The 25,142-nt window shown below is 41.4% G+C and overlaps 1 protein-coding gene across 53 annotated transcripts in view; it reads left to right on the forward strand.

Annotated features, from left to right (window-relative positions):
- Positions 1-24,931, forward strand: part of Rbfox1 (RNA binding protein, fox-1 homolog (C. elegans) 1) — a 1,527,688-nt gene extending 1,502,757 nt beyond the window's left edge. For 16 of the 53 annotated variants that reach the window (XM_006522179.3, XM_006522173.4, XM_011245907.3 and 13 more), the window contains 3 exons: positions 4,439-4,491; positions 20,415-20,490; positions 20,871-22,439. In XM_006522179.3, the coding sequence (XP_006522242.1) occupies positions 4,439-4,491; positions 20,415-20,490; positions 20,871-21,018 (277 nt within the window). In that variant the 3' untranslated portion in view covers positions 21,019-22,439. Of the gene's footprint in view, positions 1-4,438; positions 4,492-20,414; positions 20,491-20,870 lie in introns of all 53 variants that reach the window. The other 37 variants (NM_021477.5, NM_001359725.1, NM_001359723.1 and 34 more) reach the window with 5 other exon arrangements.
- The last annotated feature ends 211 nt before the right edge of the window (positions 24,932-25,142 follow it).

Consider the following 25,142-nt stretch of genomic DNA (forward strand, 5'->3'; position numbering starts at 1 on the left):
TCAGATGGACTCTGGATGGTTGGTCTGTGGAAAGCATCTTAAAATGGAAGGAAGTCTGTGGATAAAATGATATATGTCATTTCTGTATCGCAGACAGTTGATTATGCTTATAATAATTTCTCTCGATTCTCACTCATATCATACCCAAAGAGGAATTCAAGTATCTATTACATTGTCTCAGAGAAACTTCAGAACTATATTGCAACCCAGGAAATTTCCCTAGAGAGACAGGCATACTACTAGTGGTGATAGAACACTGCCCATGTGACTGTCCTCGAGCAGAATCTCATATGAAGTGAGGGTAGAGGCTGGGTTCCAGATAACAGTGTGTGTATTTCATCTCTACCACTTGGCGGTTTTGCCTCCACTGGCCTTCCTCAGTTTATTCATGTTTCGTCAGAGCTGCTGTAGGAAGATGAAATAAATGAGTAGGTATGATTAACATTTAGCAGTCTCACATCACAGGCAAGAGCTTAATCCATATTTGATAGAGTCTGGAGTCCCAAGAAGCATAGCTCTCCACACATGGAATGAAAGATTTACCAACTCAGTGTTGCCTATTAATATAGTATGATTGCGTTCAGAGTGTCTGTTGGACTCTGACTCAGCTAAGCCAGCAGAGGAGAGCCCGCAGGTATCACTTCTCCGAGCTCTCCCTGTGAGTCTATGGATCATTCAAGCGACAAACCATTCAACCACACAACTTGTACTCAAACTCCAGTACATGTGGAAATTACCAGGGAAGTAGAAGTAATCCATGCTCTAGCTCCATCTACAAAGATGCTCATTCAATGGGGCTGGGTATAACTTGGTTGCCTGGAATATAAGAAGTTTCCTAGGTAGTCACCATGGTAACAAAGATTGAGACTGTCAGCCAGAAACCATCATCTACAACCAAAGTTCAGGCTACTTTGTTGAAATTAAGGTGTCAGTTGACTTTTAAATAGATGGTTCTGTATGAAGAGAGGGAAGCAAGATGGTTAGCGTAAGGAGGTGGCTCATCGTACCAGCCTCCTTTCTTAGCACAAGAGGTGCCTCCACACCCTCACTGTTCAGATCATTTGATTCTTTCTGAGCTTGTTTGTGGACAGTACTTTTCTAGCTAAAATTTTCATCCTGTTTTTGCTCTCTGGTAATTTGGGATAAATGGCTTCAAAGAACAAATCAACACATGGCCTATGTATAGATATCTAAATAGAACATTTATTTCTATTTAATGTCTTAAATGTTCCTTCAGAGTAGATGGAACAAAAATATCTGTAAAATGGCACAGCAAAGAGTGATGGGCACCAGTATGGAGACTACAACCATTGCTCTATTGGTCATCAAATTGGCCTCTCCTTTGAGCTTCTTTGATACAATGTTCCTATTAATCTTACTCATAATCAACTAATGAAAGAAAAATCTTAGAAGATGGATAGCCACACAGACTGATCCCATATATTTGATAAGCTCTGTAGAAATATACTTTACTGACATTTTATGGGAATCTTTCCTAAAGGGAACATGACTGGTTATGTGTATTTGAAAATAAAGCACAGAGTTCATGCCTAAATTGGTCATCATTTTTGTAAGGCCTTTTGTACAGTCTTTTGATACTAGAGCAATGTGTGCCATTTAGCTCTCTCTGCCACTACTGGAAATGAGTATTACACCTTTGAGATTTCATTTTACTTAATAAAAGCCAGCTAATCCAGTTCTTTTTAGAAAGTGAGTTATCAAAGCAAATGTGATCTCCTTAGTTCCAAAACATATCCTAGAACTCTAAGAATGATAATGGGATAGGCCTAGTTCCTCAGAAACCCCAGGCAAGAAGATCTGTTGATCCTAGAACCTTGCGACCAGACTCCCTGATGTAAAAAAGACTCCACCCCGAAACAGATGTAAAAAAAAAAGAAAAAAAAAAAGACCAAAAAGGAGAAAGTTTAAGAGAAGATAGTTACCAGAAGCAATGGCAGATTGTAGGAGAGAAAGAAGAAGGAAACGAGTAAAAGTAAAGAAAGATGGAAGGAAGAAGGGAAGGAAGGAGAGGGGAAAGAAGAGGAAAGGAAGAAGGCTGGTGAGAGAAAACAAGAGAAAAATGTGGCATTTTAAGAATTAAAAATCTTGGTATTCAAAAGACCACTCTTAAAGGCAGCAACATATAACATAAAATTCTAAGGAACTTAAGATTTAATTAATTTTGAAAGTTTTCCCTATTTTTCCAATAACAACTTAACCTCTGTGTGAGTTGCCTACGGTGATCCCAGCTCACATTACCTAGAAACCTAGGAGTTGGGGCTGTAGCTCAGTTGGTAGAAAGCTTATCTATCATTCATGAAGCCCTAGGTTAAATTCCTGACACGACATAAAATTAGGTATAGAGGCATATGCCTATTATTGTACATGTTGTAATTGGAGACAGGAGGGTCAGTTCAAGGTCATTGATTATATAGACTATTTCTTAGAAGGGAACCATGCAGAAGCAACATACATGTTTGCAGTATCTTACAGAATTGGAGGTTATGAGACAGGGAGTGCTTCTTAAATAATTAACACCCCCACTCAGCATGCACATGGGAATGCTTCTTCTAAGAGCCCAACTTGTGAGTGGTCAAGGCTGCCATGCTCAGTTATGGCTAAGCTCCTGTTCTAGGCACCTTGTGAATGGAGGTTCTTTTAAGTGCTTGTCTGATGCATGCTGGGAATACTCGACCTGCAGGTTAGGCATGCCAAATCTCAGCATCTTTATGTAGGTTAAATCAAATTCCATATCGTATATCTCTTTCATTTTCAGATGTATCAATTGTATTGCCCCTCAAACCTACGGTTCCTCAAACCCAGGGAATCTGAAACTCAATAAGTTTCTAAGTTTGAAAAAGTTTGGGTCATAATATAAATATAACAAAGATACAACTGAACTTACTTTTATTATTTTAAGATAGATGATAAACGAACTTAGTTTTGACTTTAGATTTATAGAGGAAAGTATTCTCAGAGAGTATATAATTCTGTTAGGATTTTATTGGCTTAGAAGCTACTAGAGTTTTGAGCAGAATGTTGTTTCAGGGAATATTCTAGAGGCATCTCTGTTTTATATTCAGAGGTGCACCTCTTGTGACAGTAAAATTCTGTTAAGATGTTTTATAAAATGCTCAATTGCTGGATGTTTTTTGAAACACTGGAGCAAAAGCAATCATACTAAGACTCCCCCAGAAATGCATTTATCTGGGTTCTTGATCTCTATGCACAGTAAAAATCTAACAAATGAGAACCTTTTTGGGGGCTTTCAAGGAATTTAAGATCCTAGCCCATCTCAATGAATCAGTCCAACCAGCAGGTATAGATATTTGAATTTCTAGGGAAATCAATGGTACCTCTGCATTTGAATACCTTACAGCGTGGAACTGCCACCCTGGAAAAGGCCTTAAGGGAGTTTTATCATCTTACTGGATTTAATAAATCAAAGTGAAAGGCATTTTCTATTTTTTTTTAAGTTTTCTTTCCAGTGTGCATCATATTGGAACAAAATAAATTGAGTGTAGTGGGGAGATGGCACAGTGGTTAAAGCATTTGCTGTACAATTGTAAGGTCCTGAGTTCAAATCCCTCAAGGACCCATCAAGCCAGATACAGTGGTGCGTGTGTGTACTTCTAGCACTCCTACCACGCAATAGAAGGCAGAGACAGGAGAATCCTGGGAAGCTCACAGGGCAGTTACCTGGGAGTACACAACTGGAAATAACAGGAGATAGTCTCAAACAAGGTAGATGGCAAGGAATAATACCATTAGCTGTCCTCTGACTTCCACATATGCATGCAGCACAGCATGTATACACCCACCCCTTCAAAAAGAATAATTTGGAAACATAGGTGTTCTTTTAGATAGTGGGATTTTTGTCTTCCTAAAACAACCTTAGTTTGGTAAATTATTATCCATAACCTAATTTCATATAATGCACTATTATGCTCTCTTCTGTAATGAAAGTATTTTTCTTTCCTTTTAAAAACAGTTTTGAATAGTATATCATAATATATGGAGTGTTATGATATTCCTAGTTAGTCCTGGTACACTCTTTTCCTAATAATAGTCTTTAGTTTCAAAAAAGGTTTAGTATATCTTTAGCACGTAAAAAACCTATGTAAGCACAACATAAAGTAGCTTGGCCTTAGCCATGCGCCCTGGCATGCTTTGGTAACACGCAGTATTAATACCCTGGCACAACAGCTTGTACACGCCCACATTCTGATGCCCTCATGATTTCATTTAAGTGGTCCCGCATGCCTGTTTTGTGATCTTTCCAAGCTTTCCAAGTCCACGGTCCATCAGCACATTTCCTTGCCACACCCATGCAGACGCAGCCCCCTCCCCACCCTTCACCTGTGCACATGGAACCAATCGCCAGCGAGCACGTTTCCCCCTGAGCGAGCAGTATTGTGAATTTTATCTTCTCTTCCAGAAATCAGTTCGTCTTCGTTGCAACAGATGAAATTTCTTGTAACACCTCTGCAGGTAACAGACATTCCTCCTTCCTGATGTCCCCACCTCAGTCTCAGTATCCTTTTTTTTTCCTTCTTTTTATCTTCTTCACATGCTACAATGAATCACTGTAGAAAGTTTAGTTTCTATAAAGAGACAAAGAGACCATGTAGTTTTGAGTGTAGCGAAGCTCTTAGACTCTGCCATCTGGAAAATACGCGAGGCGTTTTGCTAACTCTGATACTCTGATGTGTGTATTTCTGATTTTAATGATGCCTGGTTTGGAAGACTAAGCCTTGCGGTGAACAAATGCACAAAATTCATGGGATAACCAGTACTCGTGTTGTAAAATAGTGACCAAGGGAGCTTAGGAACTCAAGGTGACTCCCGTGAGTTTTCTTTTTTTCTTTCTTTTTTTTTTTTTTTGACATATTGTATCTAGTTCAGAGAGATTGAAATGGGAATTATTTGGGATCTTCATGGAATATTATTGGCCATAAGAAACTGCATCCACAAAGCCAGTGGCATTAGGAAATGTAATTACATCTGTCCTTTAAGAAGGGGATCTTCCTTCCTTTAGCTAAGGATCCTCCTTCTTTTCCTTCAACATATATTCTCAAGTATCAGAACTTAGAGAAAGGCCAGTTTATCTTGTGTTCAAAACCAGGATATTGATGAATAGAATAGTTTCATGATATTTCCATCAAAACAATACTTGTCATTTCACTTTGATGTGGTTCTGCACAATTAAATTTGGAATTGATTTACGTGCCTAGATAGTGCCTGCCTGGAGTCTCAGTCTCTCTCTCTCTCTCTGCCTCTCTCTCTCTCTCTCTCTCTCTGTCTCTGTCTCTGTCCCTCTCCCTATCTCTCATTGTATGTGGTGGGGGAGGACTAAAGCCTAAACTACCTCAGATAATCACTAGACAATCTTGCCAATGGAATGCTATTGACCAAGGAAAATTGATGATAACAGCCATAACCAAGTATACTACAGATGTTCAAAAAGCATCCATACCACCCAGCTGTGCACAGAGACCATGTATCTGTTACTGGTTATTTTTTATTGATGGAGTAGTAAACAAAGGTGCAAATTACTAATAATGTTTCAGGCACTATTCAGAGTCTTTGCAGAGAATAAATGACAGGAAGGACAGAACTAGAAGCATGCCCCTGGCAGGGCCACACAGGTCTCACATTGGGGTCATATATAAAGGCATTCTCCTCATTGTTAATGGGTTGAAGTTTTACTACAAGACTTACTTCCACCAGCTCATTTTCTAAAGTAGTTGCCTACTCCATTTGCAAAACTTCCTTTGCTAATGATGCTGCTCTCTCCTCCCATCTCTCTGAATCCCTGCTTCTCCCAGTCAGAGGTGCTGCCACAGTTAACACATTAATGCCTTACAGTGGAAGACGGACTGTTAATTGCATTTCTGAGAATGACAGAGTGAGAAATAGTTTCCTGGGGCTCAGGGATAACTGATCGTTTCCAGAGTGGAGCAAGAAAAGGAGATGGGTTGGAAGAGCCTGGAGTTGGGAGGAATGATGGAGTAACATGAGTGAGTGTTACCTGTGGATGTTCTGGTAATACAGGCACACTACCTTCTCCACTAAACTTCATGTGTATTCCAGTGTGTCTCAGGCCATATTGGACACCATGGATCAAAAAATGAAACCTGGAAACATCAAAGTAGATATTGGTTGAATCCCATGATCTGAAAAACAGTTATGTTAGCAAGTGGTCTGCATGCCATCTTCTATAAAGAAGTGACACATAGTGCTTGCATGAGCACAGCCTGACTCTCCCCTATCCTGTCTTCTCCAGGACAGCTGCTCAGTACATTTTAATGAATTGCTGTGGATCACATTTTGAAGATGCCACTATTCCTGTGATGGCCACATTAATACTGTGTTGTGTGCATTATCAGGTCTCATTTGAAGTGGATTTTTTGAATCAAGCAGAAAGAAAAGATATTCATATCAATCAGATCCCCCTGCAGCTAGGCTACTTCTCATACAAAGTCCAAAATGAGAACTCAGATATGCAATGAGATTAATGTCATCTTGGGGATTTTCCCTTGCAAGCTGCAAAATCCTAATGCACGCACATCCTACACAGTCCACTTGCTAAAGCAGCCCCATAGAGGGCAGGGCTTTTGCATCCTAGTATCTATTGACAACCAGTGTGCAACAACAAGCACATTCCTATATTCCTATGAGAAACATCAGTGAACTGGGCTGAGTATGAGTTTGGTGGTAGAAAATGTGCCTAGGAGGACGAAACCTCTATGTTGATCCCCTGCATTTAATTTAAAACAAAAACCAAGATTCTCAAAATTTTGGTTTGTAGTGCTGGCTGGATTTTATTAAAAATTCATAAAGAATGGTTCTCGGGAAAGGCTACAAATGGTGGCAGATATGAGCAGGTGGTTTGGTTGTGGGTTGTTGTTGATAAGATGATCATTACCTTCATTAGAAGAGGAAGTTCATGTTCTGCTCTTTGGGCTCCTCAAGGTGAAGAGATGCTCTCTACTATCAGGATGTCCTCAAATTGACCCTTGCCTGCTACCTGTGTTGAGTACTTGCCCATTCACATTTGTTGGCTGTGAGACTGTTTGTGTGGGAACAATTTTCTTACTAAGCAATTCTAAGTTTTCAGTATTTGATTAGGTCAGTTTTCCTCTAGATAGGGCTGATCCCAGAAGGAACTAGTACAGACTGCCCCTTTAATAATGGGGTATAATGCTAACTGTTGCATCAACTAGCCCACTTGAACAATCAATCAATGTATAATATCAAGAACCTTCCGTAGGTTGGATTCTTCAAGAGATAGAAAGGGTGGATGGTTTGACTTTTCCTTCTGTGAAACCTCCTGCCTTTGTGATTCACTAGAACATTTTCAGGATGAACAAGTGACTTTAGCAGGACAAGATGGGTCCTTATGCAATAACGGAGGTTGAAAAATCAAGTTACTTGATAGATGGAATTCTTTCACGTTTGATAGTAGCTGTGGAGCCATTGCTACATTCTGGAGATGCATTGAAGTCCTGAGGTCACAGCATGAAATAATTGAGGATAAGCCATCCGTGGACAAACTTCCACTCTAGTGGACATCATACCCCAAATCACATACATCAAGATGCATAGTATATACTTCTATATAAAATTAGACTGGAACCAGTGAGGAAGCTCAGTAGATAAAGGTGCTTGCCATCTAACCTGACAACTTGAATTTGATTCTTGAGGCCTCCATGGTAGGGGTGAACTACCTTTTTGACCTCCAAACTCCTGCTGTGGCATATGCATACCCTTACACACACATGCACACAGAGTAACAGTTAAAATTCAATAAAAATAAATTAAAAGGATAGAGTTGGGATTCTCTAATTAATCAGGAAAGCAGTTGCGGGGGGTGGGGGGGAGGGCTTTAAGGTGCCATGGGACTTTACCTTCCATGATTGGAAATGCACTCTAGATAAGGGTGGCACTGAAAAGCCCCAAGAATCTAGTCAAGGAGTGAACCAAGTATTTCATCTCTATCGCTGTGATAACAACAAACAAAAATCAAGAGTGATTTATTCTGCTTGTAGTTCTAAGCTAGAGTCTTTCACACAAGCAATGGCAAGAGCTTAAGCATCCAGTCATGTAACTCCATCCTCAAGAGCAAGAAGGATACAAGTGATGTATGTTACACGCTTGCTTCAGTCCTGGGTAGACCAGGACCTACCTGATCAGGATGGTACTGCCCACCATGGGCTGGGTCTTGCTTCATCAATTAACATTCAAAAGAGTCCCCACTAACATGCCCATTGGTCAACCTGATGCCAATCAATTGAGACTTGTCTCTCAAACGTTGTGGCAAGTTGACCGTTGAAACTAATCACTGCACCAGATTTTACAGCTAAGAGTTCAGTCAGTTGAACATACAACCAGTGCAAAGGCTATGCAATTAGGCATGCTTGCAGTTTCAAGAACAAAAGATCCAGGGAGGTCAGAGAAAGTGTGTATGCTAGAGATGTCAGGAAGGTAGCAGGAGCTCTCAGAGATAGCTCAGACAAGTTAAGATTAGGAGGCTATGAATCCATGCATTTCCCATAATCATTGGAGGATTCATGTTGATCTTATTAATTTAACAGTCATCCAGAGATCTTGATAGAGACCAGAACTTTTTATGAAAAGAAAATGGGAAAGAAAGCCTCCACAGAGATTCTGGAAAGTGTGATGCAGCCTACAGTGACTCATGGCCATGGAATTTTAAGGGGTAGTTGTTTTTGAATACTATTTCATTGGAGAATAAGTAGGACATGCTAGTGAGTTAGAAAGCACATGTGACTTCTGTGTTAGTCACTTCTCATACTGCTGTGACAAAGTGCCTGTTCAAAGCAACTTGGGGAAAGAAGAGTTTTCTTTTGGCACACAGTCTGAGGATATAATCACAGAGGGAAGGCACAGCAGAAAGGTGAGAAAAGCACAGAGGGTGAGGCAGTTTGCTCACATTGCATCGAAAGGCAGGAGGTAGAGAGGAAGGAATGTTTTCCTCTTTGATTTGTGGCTAGGAGCCTATCCCTTAGGATGGCACCACCCATAGTAAGTGTATTTCTTCCCTCCTTGAGCAAACAAATCTAGAATCTCCCTGAAAGATGTACCAGGTGTTTGTGTCCAAAGAGATTCTCAACATGGCAATCAATATTGACCATCATAACCCTCTCTCTTCCTCTAGTATGGTGTGAGAGTTATTTCCTAACATGGAAGATTACATTAAGTACTTGCCCCTGTAACAGCTGTCTCTTTTGTGGGCTCTACTGAGTTATTCAGGATGCATCAGTAACTTGCTATTATTGAGTGAATTATGTGTGCTAGTGTGTGATAAGCTATATATGTACACACACACACACACACACACACACACACACACACACAATTTACCACAATAAAGAGCTCAATCAGTAAAGTTCTTGTTGCACAATCATGAAAACCTGCTTTCCAAGCCCCAGAACCCACAGAGAAAACTATTCCCACTTGCAGATGATGATGGTGGTACCCAACCTGGGTTTGTTGTGTATGAAAAATCTTAGCCAATAGATGACTGTGAGCATCCACTTCTGTGTTTGCCAGGCACTGGCATAGCCTCACACGAGACAGCTATATCAGTGTACTTTCAGCAAAATCTTGCTGGCATATGCAATAGTGTCTGCTTTTGGTGCCTGATTATGGGATGGATCCCCTGGTTGGGTAGTCTCTGGATGATCCATCCTTTCATCTTAGCTCCAAACTTTGTCTCTGTAACTCCTTCCATGGGTATTTTGTTCCCTATTCTAAGGAGGAATGAAGTATCCACTCGTTGGTCTTCCTTCTTCTTGATTTTCTTGTGTTTTGCAGATTGTAACTTGGGTATTCTAAGTTTCTGGGTTACTATCCACTTATCAGTGAGTACATATCAAGTGACTTCTTTTGTGATTGGACAGGGCCTCCAATGGAGGAGCTAGAGAAAGTACCCAAGGAGCTGAAGGGGTCTGCAACCCTATAGGTGGAACAACAATATGAACTACCCAGTACCCCGGAGCTGTGTCTGGAGCTGTGTCTGGAGCTGCATATGTAACAGAAGATGGCCTAGTCGGCCATCATTGGGAAGAGAGGACCCTTGGTCCTGCAAACTTTATATGACCTAGTACAGGGGAAAGCCAGGGCCAAGAAGTGTGAGTAAGTGGGTAGGGGAGCAGGGCTGAGGGAGGGTATAGGGGACTTTCGGGACAGCATTTGAAATGTAAATGAAGAAAATATCTAATAAAAAATTTGGAAAAAAAAGAATTTAAAAAAAAGAAAAGAAAAAACTTAGCTAAATGAAAAGAGTAAAAGCTGTTGGAACTGTCTGCTGCGAGGCAGGTCTTTTAAGTAAACAAGCAATATTTGGCACAGCCAGGACAGCAGACTAGGCGTGAGTTCTGTTTCCTTCTTTAGACCCTTTGAGCCTACATGTATGCACACACCTGCAATAAGCTTTCAGATAATATTTAGAGGAAATTGCTAAATTGGTCATTCCTCTAATGAATCCTTCAGCAAGTTCCCTCTAATTGTCCTGCCCTCATCAGCATCTTCTGACGACTCAGCAAAGTTGTCATGGAGAAAACTGATTTGCGGTTAATTGGTTGTGTTTCCAGTGGAGTGTGATGTGCACTTTGCTGGAAGTAGCAGGTGCAGAGGGAACATGTAAGCAAAGGTACTTAGTAAAAATAATAATTGTCCTGATTACTGCCAGCTTACTGTGTATGAGGCACTGTTCCAGACTTGTGGCAAGAAATAACAATAAAATGTACTCATAAAAATAAAATGGCCTTATCCATTTACCAGGTAAAATTAGGGAAATATAGATAACTCTGAATTTACCTAATGGAAGGAGGTGACAGCAGTGAAATCTTAGGAAAGAAGTACGATTATTAAGTTCCGACTGTGAGACCTATTTCAGATATAGGGCCCATTCAGTCCCTCACCCACCCTCAACCCTCGGCATTAGATTCCTGAGTCTGAAAGGGGAACCTGAAGATCAACATTCTAGAAAGTTTTCCCATGTGGTTCCATAGCAGAGTTAGGCACACACCTGGGAAGTCTTTTCTATCCACTGGTAAGGAGAACTCTGGAGCCTTTTCTTGATGTGGGTCTTCTACTCTCTGACTGAGTCCTGAGCTGTGGTTGGCTCATCTGTATTTCTAAGTCTAAAGTATGCAGCAGAATTCATATACATGTAAGTTTTGATTATTGCACAAGCCATTCCATTAATAATTATAAAAAAGTGAATGTAGTTTAAATATATTGAGATAAATAAAACAAAACTGTATTTCCAACTGTGACTACAATGGAATTTTAAACAATATATGGGGCTCATATTTGTGGCTGTTACTCTATTTCTTTGAAACTGGATTATACTAGAGACACACACAATTCATTAGGACTGTGCCCCCTCTTTATGCTTTAATTTGTTTTGAAGTAAAGCGTTGCAAGGTGACTGTGTGTCGTTGTCTTTGTTGTTGTTTTTGTTGTTAGAGTAGAAGAAAATTTCTTGGGGTTCAGATCCCAGAACCTACGTCTTTCTAACTATGCTTGTTACCTCTGGAAACCGCTGCTCTGCGTGCATAAGCAGACACATGTAAGTCCTGTACTGTCAGGATCCCTGCCTTTACTTAACAGGTAGCAGAGGGATGGGTGACCCCAAGGACTCTCAGCTACTGCTCCCTTCCACTTCTCTGCAGGATTGCTAGATCACAGAGCTGATAAAGGACACAGATGGTTCTATGACTGTGTGTTTTATGCTGCCACGGGGATGCCACAGTGATTTCAAAGCATGATGGGAAATTCCTTCTAGCTTTTACAGCAATGGTCTTAAGACAAAGAGAAAGAGGGTTTCTAAAAGGTTGTCGAGAGTGTGTCTATGCCTCTTCTATCTGATGAGGCATTCCTTCCACAGTAACCTACTTCAAGGCCCAAAGTGGGACTTATTGTGTCTTCCTACATAGCTGGCTGCTATTCTGCTTGGTAAATCTAGAATCAAGTTGGGCTTTTATTTGTTTGTTTGTTTGTTTGTTTGTTTCCACACCTGTCCCACTGAGATTCAGACTAATGTAAGGTATTGAAACTGCATTGAGAGGAAGGAAAAATTATTCTTTCTGATCTGACAGAAATATGGAGTCCAATTTTCAACATTTTGTAGGTATTAGATTTGTGTGAACATTTATGTTCATCACAAAGTTGTGTGCAAAAAATTTAAAAAGGAAAGACAGACAGACAGAAAAGAAACAAAGAAAGAAAGAAACAAAAAGAAAGAAAGCTCTATGAGACTTCCACACAGCTGCTTCAGAACCCAGAGGATGCATTCTGTCCCACTTCTGGGGTACCTGGGAACATCATAAGGTCGGCTCTGTCCTCAGTGACTCCTGAAGCTGATTTTTGAATGCAAGCTGAGGAAGTGAGTGAGGACTCACATCTGAAAGACCAGAGCCTTCTGGAGAGGAACGGAGTTGCCTTCCGTTCTCACTTGTACATTAGAGTTCTTGATATATTTTGACTTCTACATGTTCTGAGTTTTGAGTTTTGAGTCTGGATTGGTTCTCCTAATCTAGAGTTTTTGTGGGGAAAAAATGTTTGTGCTGGATCCATGATTCAGAAATAGTATTTGCAAATGTCCACACTATTATAGATGAAATTTTAAGACCTGTTACTCAGACTCCAGTTGGTTACCCCACAAGAAAGCGAATAGAAACATTCCCAGGATTAACTGTTGCCCTCTGATTTCATTTAAATACATATAAGAAATTTTCATCTTAATATTTTTCAATGAGTCTTTATCCTATTGCAGAAAACCAGAATGTGGGGTCTGTGGTTCAGGAAGTCAACCCTTCCTGTAAGGACACTGCAGACCTGTGTAGCTGGATGTCAGCCATTGCTCCTGGAAGGTCTGTCTAAAATATTGGCTACTATGACCCTAGATGGATTGTCTTCATTGTCAACCATGTTGAGAAGCACCTAGAAGGTTACAAGGCATGTGGCATGCCTCTAGTTCCTCAAAGCACTTCCCCAGAAGATTGGCTAAGGGATGGATGCCCATACTTAATGTACAAAGCATCTTCCCCATAGACTAGGGACCCAGACAGAATTACAAAGAGGGAAAAAGCCCACTATGAAGAGTGCACTCCTCCCTGCTTCCTGGGTCCCATGAGGAGAAGAGTCAGTGTACAGAACTCAAGGTCAGAACCAGCTAGAACTTCCTCCCTTTAAGCTGGATGCCCAGCATTGTGTCCAAGGCACACAGAGGCAAACACGTGGCTCAAAACCTTCTCCACATGGAGTGTGCTGTCTTATCCTTAGCCTAAAAGTGAGAAAATGGTGGAACCCAGTAATTGCCTGGGGAAACTTTTTGTTGTCCTGAGCCTCCTGGGTGGTCTGATCAGATAATTACTTGCATGAAAGAAAGAGAATTTTCACTCATTTCAGAAATAAGCATGGTCCAGTCCAGGAATGAGAAAGGCCTTCAGCAGAAACCTAGCATAGTTTGAACAATATTTCTTTGAGTCTTTGAAGGGGGGAGTTTTGTCTGTTTTAGAGCTCAGAGAAAGCCCATGGAATTTACAAGTCTGTATCCACAGAATTACAAAGATTATTTTGATCAGATATCCCCCGAGACTCTGTCTGGTAGGGTTTTTTTGTTTCTTTGTTTGTTTGGTCGCTTGCTTGTGTGCCTGCTTTTATAAGTGAGAAACGGTAACTGGTTGAGTTGAAAAATGTAATGCTCCTAACTCTTATGCTGGAAGTGAACAGATGGTGGCTGAGTGAAGGATGGCATAACACTAGCTCTAGAGAATAGAAGAGCTCAAAGGCCATGTGCCTTCTCCTCTAAGGGAAAAGAGCTGCTTTTCCCTTTCCAGTCCTGGGGAAGAGCAGAGGGTGTTGCCCAAAACAAGAACTGACTGGGTCAGGGTCAGCTGTGCTCTTAATGCACTCCACTCTGGATAGGGGAGAGTGACAGGTCAACAGGACGTTCTGCTAGCAGTGAAGAAACCCAACGAGCTTCCTTTTGAACCCTTTTAGTCCTCATTTTAAAAAGTTCTCAGAATTTGCCAGATGAGAGTGATATTACAGGAATAAATGTCTGTGTACAACTTAAGTCTCTGCCTCCTCCCTCCTCACTGGCTCAGAGAGTCTTACTAAGACACCATTGCATATACCAGCAAGATTTTGCTGAAAGGACCCAGATAGAGCTGTCTCTAGTGAGACTATGCAGGAGCAAACACAGAAGTGGATGCTCACAGTCAACTATTGGATGGGTCACACGGCCCCCAATGGAGGAGCTAGAGAAAGAAGCCAAGGAGCTAAAGGGAACTGCAACCCTATAGGTGGAACAACAATATGAACTAACCAGTACCCCGGAGCTCTTGTCTCTAGCTGCATATGTATCAAAAGATGGCCTAGTCAGCCATCACTAGAAAGAGAGGCCCTTTGGACTTGCAAACTTTATATGCCCCAGTACAGGAGAACGCCAGGGCCAAAAAGGGGGAGTGAGTAGGTAGGGAATTGGGAGGGTGGGTATGGGGGACTTTTGGGATAGCATTGGAAATGTAAATGAGGAAAATACCTAATTAAAAAAAGAGAGAGAGAAAAAAAAGAGTGGACACTGGGATGGGCCAGTGAGCATGTTAAGACTCAGACCTCTGTTGGGTCTCCCTAGGAATGTGAAAGAGAAGATCCACTGTCTAACCCCCAGAGATCCCCACATAGCAGGGCATCAGAACCACTGAGCCCTCATACCTTTTCAATAAGTATGTGCTTAGCCTGGATTCATTTTCCTAAAACCCTACAGACTCTTAGTCCAGCTATAAAGGAAAGGCATACGATAGTTCCTAAAGGCACTGCCCTAGCAAAGCACTGCAGTGGGAAAGTCCCTCCACAACTAAGTCAGTCACTTCTCTGACACAGTTGCACTGGCTAGGAAGGCCACACCACCTTATAAACTCCATCTGCGAGGGGAACAGAATTCACCCAACGTGGTGCCCCATAGGAATTCTTCCAGCTGTCTCTGAGACTAGAGGCATGGGAAGGTGATGTTAAAGAGATCTTACAAGAGTCTTAATTGAAAGGGAGTGAAATTAATTATACCACAATTACTGTGCCCTTAGCAGATAACTGTGACACTGTTGGAACTCTGCTTGGGCTACTCATGCAGGCACATCGGATTTCATTAGCACCCAGCTTGTCCTAACTAGATTTTTGAAAACAGTAATAATAAGTTTTATTTCTATGTTGCAGTAGCATTCACAAACCATTTTTCAAAATATACGGATTCAGAACTGGAAAGATGGCTCAATGGATAGAGCACTTACCATGCAAGTATGAGGATGCCAGATAGAAACCCCAGCACTCACATAGAAGGCAGGTGGCGTGCCAGCCAGACACAAGCAAGCTGGATATGTAAACTAGCCAAATTTGCAAGCTCCCAGTGTCATTAAGAGACCCTGCCTCAGTCAAATCAGTTGGACAGCAAAGGAGACACATAGCATTAACCTGTAGTCTCACATGTACACCCAGTATCACCACCTGCTATTTGTATACATTAGTACACATGTACAAACACATATGCATGCACACACCTGCACACACACTACACATACATATGCATACAAATAAAAATATAGATTCTTGTTTCCCATTCAACAGATAAAAAAAAAATCATTCACTTCACTGCAATATAACATTGAGTTCAAGTCCAGTATCTGAAGCTACCGCTGACATTTATAACTTAAGTAGATCTTGATGCCACAGAATTTGTAATTTGATTGCTAAAAGTTCCCGTGAGCATATTAGAATAGAACCTTTCTCTTTCCTCTGAAATCAAAGGCATGTGCAGTACAGGGAGGGCAGCTTGTTAGACGCCATGTGAGAAGCCTTGCACCCTATTATTCTCTCTTCTCTGTGGATGGTTTTTTTTTTTCTTTTAAGAAAAGATATTTATTATTTAAGCAGATGGTTTTCAAATGTATCAGGTTTGGTCTCGTGTATTCCACATGTGAATATGGCAAAGCTCAAACAGAAGCACATTATTTTGGAGTGGGAATGATGTGGATCTGAGAAAGAGAGGAACAAGGACAGTGTGAAGACAGAACTTGGATATGGAAGCCCTTAGCATTCTCCCCACGGGATATCACGCTGCCTCCCTGTTTTTACTTGAGGCTTTCTGGTTGGGAACCATGCTGAAGCAGCCAACAGAGGAGGCTCCCATTATCTGTGGTTTACTTTCTTAAGGAAGGATTTAGACTTTGTGGCTATTTGTCTAGTGTTTGTAACCTAGCAGGGATACAAAGGTCCACATTCGATTTCAAGAGTCCCCAGATTTTTTTTCCAGTATCTGCCAGTGGCTAAGGAGAATGTGTGGCAAGTATATCCTAAAGAATTTTTCTACTGGTAGAGTATGCAGCATGGTCCTGGGGATGGAGCTGAATGGGAAAAAGTGCTTACACTGTAAGAATGAGGAGCCAAGTTTGAAACTCAAGTGTAAAATACTAAGCATTGTCACATGTGTCTGTAACCCTCACATAGGGAGACTGGGGAGTTAATACAGACAGATTCCTAGAGTTCATTGGTCAGCCTGCCAAGTTAGAGACCTTGGACTTAAGATAGCAGGGTGAAGGGTGAGAAAAATACACACACATGTATATGCACATGTATGTATGTATATGTGTATATATATGCATATGCATGCATATATATATATATGAATGTAATTTTTTAAATTATGAAAAATTATACTATGGGTTCCAGCATTTCTAGAATCCTAACGTTCTCCTCTCCTCTGCTCACTCATCCAAGTGGTTCATGTCTAGAAAGCAGACACAGTCTTTCTTACCATGAGGGCAAAAGGTAAACAACTGTATAGAAAAGTAAAAGAAATGATCAGTGAATCCCAGAAATGTGACACTAAGGGTAGACGAGACTGGATGGAAAGATGATATGATGCTAGAATCCATGAAAAAGCAGTGGAAGGCTTTATATAGATTTACATTTAACTCAGTAGAGAAATGGATGGATGAATTAAAATCAAAGGATGCTTGGACGGATTACATGGCCCTTTCAACTGTAAATGTCTTTCTATTTGAATGGATTCAAGTTGGGCGAAGGTTGCTGAGTTTGATCCTGTTTAGCACTGGTTACTGTCTTCTGTAGCAATGCAGTATGTGGACTGCAGTGAGTATGCATCATATTTCTCGAGATTGCTTCTTTGTTGGCATTGGGGCCAGGAGAGTCTTGTAGTCTGATTATGTCTTGTCCAGTTTTACCAGAAATGGTAGTGTAAAAGCTAATCTCATCCCAGATCAGACACTAAGCCATATTGTCCTCACTCTGCGGGTGTCCCTGGGAACTGCTGCTCTTTGTTCCCTCTGAGGACATTGGGGTGTCTACGTGCCTGGCATGCCTGCTGAAGGAGTACTGCTCAAGTCCCCAGTTTTCCCTAATAACCTTGTGTCTAAACTGTCCTGTCTCACAAGGGCGTGGTTAGAAATTAGCATTTGAAAAGAAGCTTCCTTGTTCTCGGTTAGAGCTGACCTGGTCCCTTTTCCTCAGTGGAAATGAAATTTATTAATCATCATAAAACCATGGTATTCTGAAGGTAGAGGTCACCCTGAAGAGAACCAGAGCCTTCTCATTTGGGAGGAATAGTTTGAGTCTGCTGGATTTTCTTTAGCCTTGGAAGAGAATGTTGCCAAACATTGAGGAGCCTGGAGGCTGGAGTCCTGCTTTCATGCAGCTCAGCCAGTCTGCAGGAAAAGCAGACTCGTAGGGGGAGGTACAGAGTCACATATGTGCCTGTCTCCAATGCCATCCCTCAGGACATTCCATACTTTGTTGCTGCTGTTGTTGTTGTTTTGAGGTTTTTTGTTTGTTTGTTTGTTTGTATTTTTTTATGATTTCTCGCTGGCTCCAGAACTTGTCAAGTGATTTAAGCTGGCTGAGCCTCGAGCCTCAGGGACCCACTGCTCTCTGCATTCCCAGTGTCAGCAGACTTAGTGTTGTTGGGGACTCTAACTCAGGTCCTCATGCTTCCAAAAGAAGCACTTGACTAATTCTCCCCACATCTGAGACTGAAAGCTGTTGCCACAGTCAAACTATTCTCAAAATAGAAAACAAATTGTCCTAAAAGTCCATCTTCACACTCACTCCAGAACTCTGTGGGCTACCGCTGAACATATCTATGCCCTGGGATTCTTCTTCAAGTCTTCTGTTAGTGTAACCAGATTTTCCAGGTAACATATTAAGAAGCAAAATAAATCAATAAGATCAAACCACATGCCATTGTCACGTTCCTCACCCTCGTACCTTGATCTTGCATCTACTACTCCTTATAGCAGGTCGGCTCTCTAAGGACATTTTTATTTTTAATGAACAAAAGCTTTAAATGAGAGAGAGAGGAACTTGAACTGACCACTTGTTAGCTCCAAAGAGAAGTGTGCATCCGAAGAGAAGGTCTCATTGCAGCAGTGCTGTGAGGACAATGAGCCCTGGCTGGCTGCGGGAGATTGGACTGGACGATGTCAGCTCTTTGGCCTTGGAATGTGCAGGAAGGCTGTGACTGTTAGAGAGTGTTCATAGGATGTCCCTGGTGAAGTTGGAATCATCTGTTGTTTTGTCCACCTGGGGTCTCACTGGGAGTCTGAAACTTAACAGGTCCTTCACTCAGTTTACCTCCCCGTGATCTATTGTGTAAACAACCAAGTCAACCAACTGGATAGGTTCTCATCCAGTAACCAGGAAAGCAAGAACTTATGGCTTGACCATATTGCCATTAGACCTGAGTCCTGCCCCAGTGTCTTGTGTCAACTCCTGGTTTTAATAGACTCAGAGAGGAATGCCTAGAAGGAAAATATGGAAAAGATAAAGAATGCTCATCTTGAATATCAAGGGATCAACAATGAATCTCCTCTGGTTGATAGTGTAAGTGAACTCATTCTTATTTAAAAAAAAAAAAAAAAAGACCACTAAGTGGGTCTGGGGCATCCTTCATCCTCCAGTTGCTATGAGTCTTGTTTGCTAGTGCAGCTTAGCCATGCCATGCCCACCCCAGCTCCAGCACTTGGCTCTCTACTAAAGGAAGCTGTTTCAACTGGGTACTTAATCTTCCACCTCACAGGAAAGTCCTTAACTGGCATTGGTATCACTTGGGCATTAATTAGCTTACTGACTTGCCTCCTTGGAGAGACCAGCTCTAAAATGCAACCAGCAGGATCAGATGAAAGCTGGTCTCCAGCAGTTTCCCTGCTTCCATCTTTTCTCTTGCTATGCCCACCTCTTTTTTCTCTAGAGAACATGCTTTCCACAAACCACTTGTGCTAGAGTCCCCATGTCACACACACCTTCCATGGGCCTTTTCCTAAGACAGCATCTGAACATTGATCAGTATCAAAATCTCACTGTTTAAGTCATCTCCAGAAAGGTGTTTGGGGATGGATGTCAAACAAGCAAGGGCATGCAATATTACAGATCAAGTGTGCACATTGCCCTGGAAGGCATTCCTGCTCCAAAAGTTATGCGCTATCCCAAGATAGATGCATGAGATTCTAGGATACTAAGATCGAAACCAAACCAAACTATGATTTCTGAGTATGACCCAGGGGCCCCACAAACCCTTCACACTGTCTTATCTAAGTATAGCTGTTCCTTCCAATCTGAAGTATTGGGCAATTGCTGCCCAGAAAAATCACTGAACCCTTTCTGACGTACCTGATCTCATTTGCTTGGTGACAATCAAATCAGATAAAAAGACATCTAGCTCATCTGCTCTTGAGCACTAAATTCTGTTTAGGACACTGAGATTCCCAAGTCCAGTCCCTCCACTGTTTGCTTCCTGCCTGCCTCAGACTATGAAGTAGCAACATCATAGTAGAAGAGAATGTGTGTGTGTGTGTGTGTGTGTGTGTGTGTGTGAGAGAGAGAGAGAGAGAGAGAGAGAGTGTATGTATGTGTGTGTGTGAGAGAGAGAGAGTGTGAGTATGAGTGAGTGAGTGTGTGTGTGTTTGGGTGTGTGTCTATGTTTATAGTTATATGCCACATCTGTGGGGTGGTCCCCTGAGACTTTTTACCACCAAGGTTTTCATTTTTGTGTAAATGTACTTTGTGATGTTCCAAAGACAAAATTGCATAATGATGGCCTTCCCAGAATGGGTCCCCATCATTAACTTGAACATGACTATATATGGAATATATGACCTGCTGTGTTAAATGGACTACCTCACTCAGTCTGAGCTTCTTCGTATCCTGCAGTGGAGAGGAGCTGTTTCACGTTTTAGGATGAGGACAACTCCTCCATGCTGTCTTTGTTCTCTGTCTCTCATTGCTGGAGTTATCGAAGTGTAATCACGGTACATCAGTGTACATCAGAGTACACGACAGACCAATCTCACCTCTTCTTCCCTTTGCAGTTACGGACGAGTTTATGCTGCCGACCCCTACCACCACACACTTGCTCCAGCCCCCACCTACGGCGTTGGTGCCATGGTGAGTAGCAGCCCCTCCTTGTCCTCTGCTCCTCCTGCCTTCTTCCCTGCCCCCACCCCAGCTGGGGCCTCAGGATGGACTGATGGCTGAAGTCCTCTCACTTTCCCTTAATTGAATTTGTCTCTTGTGCTAACAGCAGCTAAAATGCCACATTAATCCTCCCAGTAAACTTGATAAATGTCTTAATTTCTTGGCAATGTAGTGCATGTAAGTTATTATATTTCTAATTTTGCAAGTCTCACCTAGCGAGCACTTACCTTAATGGAATAATTAGTCATTTTGATAATTAAATCCATCACTAACGGAATGCAGTGTCAATGCAGAACTTTTTTTTTCTTTTTTTTCCCTTCCCTCCCGTGCTGCTCTGCTCATTCACATAGCCCCAAGGTTCCAGCCCCAGCACAGACTTCAGAGGAGCTAAGCTGCAGACTTCCAGGCCTCTGCTGTCAGGCAGCTGAGCATCTGCCTGCCTCTCCTCCCCTTTTACAATTCATGTTTAAAGTCATAGTCGCCCAGGAGAGAAAGTAGACAGAGGGGCACACTTTGTGTGTGTGCCTAGTACATAAGAAATTAAGGAATCAGATGGCTTTGGGGGGGTCTTGTTTTTTGTCTTGTTTTTTTTTTCTTTTTTTTTGATTTTTTTTTGTTTTGTTTTGTTTTTCTTTTCTTCTTCTTGGAGGGTGGGAAGTCTCATATTTTTGTTTTGGGAAGGGAAGGGAAATGGGAGGGCAAAAGTGGGGGGGAGGCAAGGGTAGGGTGGATTTGCCTATACTTGTTCAAACTTCTATGCACTAACACTCTTGAGTCCAGTAAGACATGTCCATTGTGTGAGAGCACATGCGATCAATACAACGCCTTGGCATGCAGTCTTCTGCTTGAGTTGAGAATCTTAGCCCTCTCCCTGAAACTCAGTCCCATGGGCATTCATTGGAATGGCCAATAATTGCAGCAAAGAGAAATGCTTAAGTGTGGTAGGAAGCCACTGCTAGGCAGTTCCCTGCACCCTGGGTCATAGAAACCCAAGCAGGCATAGAAGAGCCTGCTGTTCTACATAAGCTTAATCACACCCAGCAGAGCTCCTGCCCCACCCCCACTGCAGCATCAGAGTCAGTCAGTTGCCTAGCCAAAGCTAGAAGCAGGCCTTTATTCTTATTTCACCGTGACATCCAACAACCAAGACTACTCCAAGATCTAGGCCACTTGAGGAAAGGGGTGGAAAAGAATCCTGATCCCTTTATTCAATACATTGTCTAGAACCACCTTTGACTATACACAGAGCTTCTCCCAGTGCAACATCATATCAATTAGTCCACTCATCAAAGAAACAAACCAGTAAAATGAGCTGGTTCCTATCCATCCACTTTCCCATTTGAAAACTGGAAGCCTCGTAGCTGGTAGGTAAGACCAGCTGATCCAATTCAGTTTCCTGGGATTATTAGGTTTTCGTCTTTGTTTTTCATAAGGAGTTGTAGGAGGAGGTCAGGAGTGACCACCATTAACTTTCTGACAAGGTCTGGGATGGGGAAGGGGGTGCCCTCTAATTTGCTTGGTTTTGAGTGTCTATTTTTTTTTACATTAGTCTTTTTGATGATCCACATGTTACAAAAGGCAACATGTAAAAAACCACACCCCTCAAATTGCTTTGTTTCAGAATGCTTTTGCGCCCTTGACCGATGCCAAGACTAGGAGCCATGCTGATGATGTGGGTCTCGTTCTTTCTTCATTGCAGGCTAGTATATACCGAGGGGGATACAACCGTTTTGCTCCATATTAAATGATAAAACCATTAAACAAACAAACAAATAAACAAACAAACGAACAAAAAAAACCCAACCTTCCAATGTGGGGAGAGAGGAAGCTTTCCGAGGCCTGAGTGTTGCATCACATGCAGTAGGACATCATGTTAGCAACTCAAAGAAACAACTAAAAAGAAAAAAAAATTAAAAAAAGAGGAAAAATTACATTTTTTATCTTATACCTCAGATATTTTGTTCTGTGTATTTTAATATTGTGGGTCTTTGGTTTCTGAAGGTTTTTGTAGTTCAGTTGGCTGTAGGAGTTTTTGTGGTTGATCTAGAGAGAGGCTAGATATGAATAAAAACTGATTTAGGGCCATATCCAGAGTGCTATATTATGTAAATGAATTCTATATGCCGAACATGAAGCTACTGGGGTTAAGCTGTTTGGGAAGACTGGAAACGGCAAGTCATTCTTTCTGCATCCACATTATTTTATTCTGTGAAAGGGGAGGCTGGGGCGGGCTTAGGGGTTTGGCTGAAAGGAAAAAAAGAAAATATATATATATATATATATATACATATATATAGTAACTGATGAATCTAAATGACCCACTGCACCAACTATCATAAATCTATGGTTCTAAGTTACTCCTGGCAAAGTCAAGCCAAAGGCTGTGTTAAGAATCCGCTTCTCATAGCACGGAGATTGCAGTTGAAGGAAGGAAGCTGTGTCGGCCAGTCCACCCTCTTATCATTCCACCTGCAGTACTCAGCTTCTTACCTACCCACTAGTTATTTAAGCAAAGGCTACTAGTTAGGCCATCAGTAAGCATTCTTTTTATATTTCTTCCAGTATGAGAAATTATTGATATCACTGCTGACTTTTATATTACGGGAGGGAAAAATTAACATTAATAAAAAGGTGATTAAAAAAAGCACTGTTTCTATTTTTTTCTTTTTTTCCAAAAAAGAAAGTAATAAAAACTTAAATTCTTTGTACCAGTTAAAAATATGTATAAAATTTACATCTGTGCAGTGGAGTTATGTTCTAGAACAGTCTCTGAGGCTTTAGTTTAGCTTAGTAGATTAACTGTTAGAGACAGACGTATAATTTTTATGGAATTACATGATAATCATATCTGGATTTATAGTCGCATTTTACAAGTATCGCAATCATTGAATAGAGATAATCATGGTATTTTCATCAGCTTGATACTTTTTGAAAACATGACTGCGCTGTGAGCAACTTGCAATTTTTCAGTCTGTGAGAGCCCGCCCTTCCCTCTCCCCAGTGCCCCAGGGTTATCATAAACTGGTATCTTTATTTCTATCACCAAGGCCCAACAATTGTCAGAAGGAAGCAAACACAAGACAAAAAACAAGAACTAGAACTATCCCCTCCACCCCCAAAGAACAAGATCTGCCCCATCCTTTTTCGGAGCAGGGCCAGAGCAACACAGCCGAAAAATTGCAACTTGTGATTTTCTTCTGTTTGAATCCCCCCCATGTTGTCCTGTTTACAAGTTAACCTAAGTTGGGGTATCTGTCATGGGTCTTCCTGTTTTGTATTTAAATTCTAAAATATCAGCAAGCTGTTCCCTGAGTAGTGTTGCTGCCTGTGTGTGCGGTGCCGGCCCCGCGGCACGCACTTTAGTAAGTTATCAACTCACGCTGTGAACCTGCCAACCTGCTGTAACAACTCTGCTTTAAAATCAAAACCAAACGAAACTTTAAAAAGAAAAAAAAAAGTGTGTGTGATCCAGCTTTTCCTCGTCATCCTACGTGCATGCCCGTAAGATCGGTTGGATATTAAACCATCAATAAAGTTTCATGAGATTTGAAAACAAAGTTTTTGTAGCTTCGATATCTAAGACAGGTGATCATGGTTTGGGAGAGAAAGAAAAGCAAAGGGCGAGGAGGGGAAGGGAGAGAAACTGCTGAACTGGTGAGAAGAGAAACTGTTCTTCTTTCACCAGACCCCTTTCTTTGAGTAGGGAGAGACAGGTCCAGAGGGAACCATTTGACAACATCACGTTCCCACTTCCCTGGCCTGCTACAGCGTGCACCTGGTTGATGTTATCCAAGGCAACAATTTATCATGATGCTGTAGCATTCAACCCCAGATGGGGTCAAGATAGTAATAGAAAAGGGGGCTGCAAAAAGATCAACAGACTCCTCCCAGTCGCCCCAGATTTTCAAGCCCAGAACCTGCATTGTGTATGAAATCACAAACATGGAATTCTTACTGTGCTGGCTAAAGTAAAACTCATTTGCGGTTTTGATTTCCATCAATGAACTGTACTTTCCCCTACGATCGTATGTAGTTTTAATAAAAATCATTTAGAGCAAGTGGGTGCCAATCGGTGTCGCAGAACCTTTTGTCTAGGCACTCCACTGAGCTGCCGATAAGTCGTTTTAAACTGTCATGTCAGAGGTGTAAACAAACATTTTGGATTTTTTAAAACAACAGTATTTATTTGGAATGTTTTCATTTATCTAAATAACTATTGCTATTATGAATTATGGAAAAAAAGATTAATGTGGCATATAGTGACTTCTTAACACACATCACTCAATCTGCAAACCCAGAAAATGTGTATATCTGTCTTTAGAAATTAGTGTTTATATCACTTACAGTGGTTTGTGAATAAAGAAAACTGGTTTGTAATATCAAAAAAATAAAAGCTTAGTCTGAAAAGGTACCTGTAAGTTGGTGTTCTGAGTTCTTCTGCCTCTGTGGATTTCTTTATGGGGTCTATTTTACACACGTGTGTGCGTGCACACACACACACACACACACACACTGCACAATCATTTCTATAACATGTGTCTTAGGTAGGGTTTCTATTACTGTGGAGAGACATCATGACTACAACAACTCTTATAAAAGAAACTATTTCCTTGAAGCTGGCT

The sequence above is a fragment of the Mus musculus genome, chromosome 16 (genome assembly GCF_000001635.26).
Source record: "Mus musculus strain C57BL/6J chromosome 16, GRCm38.p6 C57BL/6J".
In the NCBI taxonomy this organism is placed as follows: domain Eukaryota; kingdom Metazoa; phylum Chordata; class Mammalia; order Rodentia; family Muridae; genus Mus; species Mus musculus.